Source organism: Prunus persica, chromosome G3 (genome assembly GCF_000346465.2).
Source record: "Prunus persica cultivar Lovell chromosome G3, Prunus_persica_NCBIv2, whole genome shotgun sequence".
In the NCBI taxonomy this organism is placed as follows: domain Eukaryota; kingdom Viridiplantae; phylum Streptophyta; class Magnoliopsida; order Rosales; family Rosaceae; genus Prunus; species Prunus persica.
In genome coordinates this window covers 10470526-10477915 of record NC_034011.1, presented here as the reverse complement: position 1 = coordinate 10477915, position 7390 = coordinate 10470526, and the positions used below count along the sequence as shown (strand labels likewise).

The following is a 7390-nucleotide window of genomic DNA, read 5'->3' as shown; positions in this document are numbered from 1 at the left end:
AATTATCTTCCATCAGAATACGGTGCATACACATGGAAGGGCTAAGTCCCTTAATATCTGCAATAGTCCACCCTATTGCCATTTTATGCTCCCTCAAAACTCGTAGTAATTTCTCTTCTTCTAGTTTACTCAAATTTGCAGCAATAATCACAGGAAGAGTTTCAAAATTACCCAAGTATGCATATCTTAAGTGGGAAGGTAGGGGCTTCAATGTGAGGGTTGGTGCAGTAATGACACTGGGTCGTGGCTTGGAGGTTGTGATGCCAAGCTCCTCAAATTCGTGCCACCTTCTAGGAGGGCGCGGTTTCATTGCTTCCAAAATGTACACCATCTCAGAAATTTTAGGATCCTCATGCTCAGTAGTAACGGAATGCACAAGGCAAGCCTCCAATGGATCACATGGATGTTCTTCTTTAAATTTTTCAGAGACAACTTTTTCCACTATATCCACTCGGAAGCAAGAGTCTGATTCCACTGGGTACTTTGTTGCTTCAAAGACATTGAAGGTCACTGCTCATCAGCCACTCACAAAATTAATAAACCTTTGTCCACATCAATTAATGTCTTCCCGGTTTTTAGAAAGGGGCGGCCTAAGATAATAGGGGTTTCGGCATCTTCTTCCATGTCTAAAATCAAAAAATCTACTGAAAAAATGAGCTTATCAACTTTGACTAACACATCCTCAATTATGCCTCTGGGATATGTTATGGACCTGTCCGCCATCTGCAAAGAAATAGTGGTTGGGTTAATTACCCCCAACCCAATATGTTTAGCAATAGAAGAAGGCATTAGATTAATACTGGATCCTAAATCACATAAAGCTTTTTCAAAGTAAGTGGTTCCAATAGTGCAAGGTATAGTAAAACTCCTTGGATCCTTTAGCTTAGGTGGTAGCTTCCTCTGCAAAATAGCACTGCATTCTTCTGATAATTTCACTATCTCATGTTCGCCCAATTTCCTCTTCTTTGATATAATATCCTTCATGAATTTGGCATAACTCGGCATTTGCTCCAAAGCATCGGCAAAAGGAATATTGATTTGTAATTTCTTGAAGATATCAAGAAATTTCAAAAATTGGGCATCCACTTTGTTTTTTCGAAGACGTTGAGGGAACGGAATTGGCGGTACATATGGCTTTACAAGGGCAGCAGGTTGAGATAATTTCTCTACAGTAGCAGGTTCAATTTCTGGAGAAATTTCACCAAGTTGTGCAGCAGTTCCAGCAGTGATAGACGACGACGACGGCACGTTAGTAATTTCTGATGTCTCTGCAGTTTGTTGCTGGATATTCTTTTCTTCATCCAAGTCTATTGCTGTTTTTATTGGCCTCCCATTCCGAAGAGTTATCGCCTTCGCATGTTCTTGGTTTTTCGGATTAATCTCTGTTTGGCTTGGCAAAGCTCCATTTACTCTTCCTGTCAATACATTAGCTAGCTGGCCCATCTGAACCTCCAAGTTTCGAATAGAGGCCGCTTGGTTCTAAAGAGTCGTCTCAGTTTTGCTCATAAATTGATTTGTATTGACAGAGAGAGTGTTGACATTTCCAGCAAGTTGAGTAATTATATCCTCCAATCCATGCTTCTTTTCTTGAGGTGTGAAACCAGGTGGAGGTCCCTGTACATTTTGGTTATTACTCCATGAAAAATTCGGATGGTTCTTCCATCCTGGGTTATAAGTGTTGGAGTAAGGATTATTCCGTTGTCGATTGAAATCAGAGACTTGGTTCACTTGTTCAGATGGTGATGTGAATGGACTAGCTCCACACTCATTGCCATGATGAGGTCCTGCACAAAATTCACAACTTAAATTAGTAGACTGAATAGCATTAACATTTAAAGTACCAAGTTGTTTAGACAGAGTAGAAATTTGCGCAGTTAACGCAGATATGGCGTCAATCTCATGAATTCCAGCTTTCTTTGGTGTTGATCTCTCACTAGGCCATTGATAGTTATTTGACGCCATGTCTTCCAGCAAGTTATACGCTTCAGTTTCTGTTTTTCCCATCAAAGCTCCTCCGGCTGCAGCATCAATTGTTGTTTTGCTTGTATTGTTCAAACCATTGTAGAACGCTTGAACTTGCATCCAAGTAGGTAGGGCATGATGTGGGCACTTCCTTAGCATATCCTTGTATCTGTCCCATGCTTCATAAAAAGGTTCCATGTCATTCTGAGCAAATGACATGATGTCATTCCTGAGTTTCGCAGTCTTTGCAGGAGGAAAGAATTTAGCTAAAAATTTCTTGGCCAAGTCATCGCATGTAGTAATCAAATTAGGTGGTTGAGAATTCAACCATGACTTTGCCTTTTCCTTTAATGAGAAAGGAAAAAGCCTTAAGCGAACAGCATCATTGGTAGCTCCATTGCACTTAAATGTGTCACATATCTCCAAGAAATTAGAGATATGGCTATTAGGGTCTTCTTGAGGTAAACCACAAAAGATGGAGGATTGCTGAATCATTGAAATTATGGCTGGTCTGATTTCAAAATTATTGGCATCAATGGTTGGACGACGAATGCTCGATGGTGATGCCACCACAGATGGGATATCATAGTCCCTTACTGGTTTTGCTTCCTCAGCCATAGGTGATGGCTTTTCCAATATTGCGTCCTTCCTTCTTTTGAGTTTGTTAAGCTTGTGAAGCGTTCGCTCGATCTCTGGATCTAATGGTACAAGCACAAGACTCTGCGAACGTCTCCCAAAACTCATGCACTAGGCGAAGTACCTAAGAAACAAAAAAACAAAAAAAAAAAATTCAAATTCAAATTCAAATCAATCTATATCGATATTAATAAAATTTAAAACACTCCCCGGCAGCGGCGCCAAAAACTTGTTGTGATATTTATTGCAAGCGCACAATTCGCACAAGTAATATAGTGATGAGTGAAGTGTCGTTCCCACGAAGAGTGATTTAATTTACCAAGTACCGATTGTGATTAACCCAAGACTTTATTTGAACAATTGATGATGAGATTTGATTGATTAATTAACTAAAACAATGAATAAAAACAAGCGTAGAAAAATAAAGTAGTGAGATTCAAGTTATGAGAGCACTAGAGCTTCCGATTTCACCATAGCCAATTCTACCCAATTCCCTTAGCATGTTAATCCTAATTATTCTCTATGTTGACAGTTGATTTTCCCTACTTTATTCGATACTCCACCCCTGGTTATACCAAAAGTATTCTTATTACCAACCCACTCTATCCCTAGTAATGGAATTAAGATAATAAGAACCCATTAAATTCCTTGAAAAACCTACAAAACAACCACATAAGTCATGACAAACATCCCTGTCTAATCATGTAACTCATGGTATCTATTACAAGAAGCAACCCCAAATTGGATATTCCTATAGTCAATTTAGCATCAAAACAATTAAATGTTGGCCAAACATTCAAAGCATTAAGCATGGTAATAGATACTCAACATGGAAAAATATTTGGAATTAACATTGACTAAAGTAATTGAATATTCATGGCTAGGCTACATCGTAGCCTTAGCAAGAAGAAATTAGTTCATGACAACTTTAATAAAAACCATGATAAATAATATCATAGGAAAGAAGTAACCAATTGAAGATTTGATCTCTGCACGACAGCAACTCTAGCTCCAGGTTGTCTTCTTTGTCTCTCTAAAACTCTCTCTCTCTCTCTCTCCTTTGAGTGTTTCGGCGATGAGTATGAATGTGTAGGGATTTTAGGGTAGATGATGGAGGATGGATGATGGGTAATGGATCCTTTCAACAATGACCTAAACTCCCTATTTATAAAACTCCTAGAAATCCTACATAAGGAATAATTACAATTGTTATAAAAATAGGATTCCTTCTAAAATAAGGTCTTCTTTATTTCTCTTTGTTTGACTTTATAAGACTTGCACCATCTTGAAATAGGAATTTTGACAACATTCCTTGCAACAAAAGGAATGACTTGGCTTCTTTTTAATTGATCTTCATCTTCTTACCTTTTTTAGTACACTTTCTCCTATTTCACAATTCCTTCACAAATCTCACAAAACCAATTAAAAACAACCAATTTAATCCAAGAAATTAATAAATAAATAAGCAAAGGAGGCATAAAATATATATATAATATAGACTTATCATGGTCATATTGCTTAAGTAATCCTAGATTATATTTTGATCATTTTCAATGAGCTGAAAAAGTGGTTGATCGTTGGAGTTTAAAAGCACTTGTAATTTCAGAGGCAATGATTAAAACCTGTATATTAAGCAGGTGATAAAAAAAGGTGTCTTGGAAAGTGAATAATAAGGGTTATGAATTCTGGTTGCTGATTGATAGGTTATTTGTATGTGGAAATTGAGTTGAGAACGAATGTTGAATGTTATGGGTGATTTAATTCAAACTAGTGACTTTTTAGGATGGGATACGTGATTATAGGAATTTCGGGAATGCTTATTATTATTACTATTATTAGTGGTGCTATCAATAATATTTATAAGGGGTTATGGTGACTTTGGATATGTTATGGATTTCGGAATGTTGGTACATTCGTTTATATGGTTGTCGAACTTTGAATTGCAACATATTTGAGAATGTCGGAATTAGTATGTATATATGGATGGGCTATGGTTTTGGAAAATTGAATATAGTGTTTTGAATTTTATTATCTTGTCTTGTGTGATTTTCAGAGGTTGTATATTTCCTAAGTATATGAATAGTTATTTGAATATTAATTATCAAATGGGCTTATTTAGTCTTGATGTTTTTCTTAATTATGGTTTTAATATGGTTTTCAAAAAGGAAATGTGGGTATTATTTTATCATATATATTTTTATTACATGAATTTTTAGAGCATTATCTTTATTGTATATTAGTTTATGAAAGTAGATTTTGGATCTTGGCGATGGCACGCAATCTCATGTACCCCTCTTGGATACTGATACTGGAAATTGATGGATAATGGATACTTAGAAACTGTGGTTATGGTTTGGATATGATTATGGGATGGAATACGTGATTATGGGAATGCTTATTATTATTGGTGCTATTAATATTATTTATAAGGGATTATGGTGTTTTGGATCTTGGCGATGGCACGCCATCTCATGCACCCCCCACCCCCCTCTCCTTTGGATACTGATATTGGTATTGATAGATAATGAATACTTGGAAACTATGCTTATGGTTTGGATGTGATCGGAACCCAGGCACCCTTGACGGGGTGTTTCGTAGACTTTTAGCTGGGTAGTTTGCGCGCCGAGGTATTGTCACAGGCGCACGAGTATTGAGGATTCTGTTATGCTTGCTAGTGTGCCATATCCCCTGATTGGATGACTCGTCCCTGGCCACACGGTTGTTGAGGATTCCTTCATGTGGTCTAGTCAAACGATCCCCGGATTGGATTGTTTTCCTCTGGTACATAATGATGATGTGAGGCAGGTATGTGTGTATATATATGTGTGTGTGTGTGTGTGTGTGTGTGTGTGTGTGTGTATGTGTGTGTGTGTGTGTGTGGATTCGTTTCCGGGTTGAGATTCTTAAATTTGTGCTTCATGAGTACTCTACACAGGTATGAATGTTTAAGTCATGGATTGGAAAGTGTTGTTCGGTAACATACGCCTTGGATAAGGTATGGTTGCAGGAATGAACTAACATAAGGGAAGGAATTTATAATGTGTTCAGTGTGTGCCTTGTCGGATTTGAAGTTGTAGATGGAAACTTTGTTTTAATTCCCTCACTATTTTCTGTTGTGCGCCCTGAACTTCTATAAGGCATTTCTATTTGTTTAATTTAATTTAAGACCGGAGGCCTATTCTGTGAACTATGTGCTTTTACATTGTGCATGCTGAAGTTTGGGAATCTTAAATTGTGCCTATGAAAAATTGAAAATTTTGGGAAATATCCGTTTTTTAGGGGAAACTCTGCCGAAATTTTAGCAGAAAGTCTTATCCCTTTTAATAAGTGGACTCGGCATCGGTATGGTGTCGAAAATACCACAGGATTTATCGCGGATTATGAGAAATTCAGGGTGGGTCTTGTCATGCTATTTTAGAGAATTCCTATCTATGCTTGGATATGTGTGGGGTACATGGGTTTGTGAGAAAGGGATTATGGAATCTGAGTTGGGTTGTGATATATGTTAGTTTTGAGTGCTATAAGCACTACCTTATGTACCTCTCTGAATTTGGAACACTAGAATTGGATACTTTAAATTTTGTGATACTTGGATATGTCGGAACTTGGGCGCCCTTGACGGGGTGTTTCATTGACCCTTAGCGGGGTTAGTTTTTCCACATAGGACTGGTCATAAGCGTACGAGTATTGAGGATTCTACTGTATGTGCTGGTGAGCCCAGTCCCTCGGTTGGATGGCTCTTTCCCTAGCCACATGCTCAATTGAGGATTCTTCCATGTGGTCTAGTTAAACAATCCCCCGGTGGGATTGTTTCCTCAGTACAAGTTTGGTAGTGGTCATACTTATATATATAGATGTATATTATATTATATATGTATATATATACCTATATATCGGTGAGGATACTTCCTCGCTCGGCGTGCCAACGTGCACGTGTTTCGAGAGAGTAGTATGGGGAAAATGGGAAAGGTTTTTGAATGGGATGGATATTAATATATCTTTATGAGATATGGATTTCACCTTGGTTTGATCTTAGCTAAACATATATCTATGTCGGTTTTAAATGAATGCTTTCTGCATCGTTTTCCAAACGGTGGGGTCATTATATGTTGTTTTCAAATATAACGAAACTTTGTTTTCGTCCACTCACACGTTTTCTATTTTGTGCCCCCCTAGGCAGTTGATAGTCTTGAACCGAGCGACTCTACCAAGTTGTGAACTTTCGAGCCCAAGCTTGTGTAGGGCAAACCACTACTTAATTATATTCCGTTGAACTTTATTTTTGTTTGTAACTGAATTTCATAAATATGCTCTATTATCACCCATGTTAAGGTTGATTGTAAGGCCGAAAGCCTATTATGCAAATTGCATGTTATTATCTTGTGCATGCATCTGGTTGAGTTATAAATGTGTGTTAACATGTTTAATTTTTTTTTGGGAAAGTTTGTTTTTCAGGAGAGACTCTGTTGAAATTTCGGTAGAGAGTCTCGTCCCTTTTTCGTAAGTGGGCCCGGCATCAGATTGATGTTGGATAATCCATAGGATTCGTCTCAGATTCCAAGGAATTCAGGACGGGTCCTGTCAATTTATATATATATATATATATACATTCTTTCGGAGCTTTCATTTTAAGACAATATATAGTTTACTAATTTGGAAGATAGGAATACAATTTCACCTAATTAGCATAAGGCCAAAGACAAAAAAAGTACTAATTTTATAATAATGTAATTTAAAAAAATTAAAATTACACACAATGCCACTCCTTTAAAATCAAAATTAGCACAAGGCC

The 7390-nt window shown here is 37.3% G+C and overlaps 1 protein-coding gene across 1 annotated transcript; it reads right to left on the bottom strand.

Moving 5' to 3' along the window:
* LOC109948004 lies at positions 1480-2706 on the bottom strand. Its single transcript, XM_020559892.1, has one exon. It carries the CDS (start codon positions 2704-2706, stop codon positions 1480-1482), a length of 1227 nt encoding a protein of 408 aa, XP_020415481.1.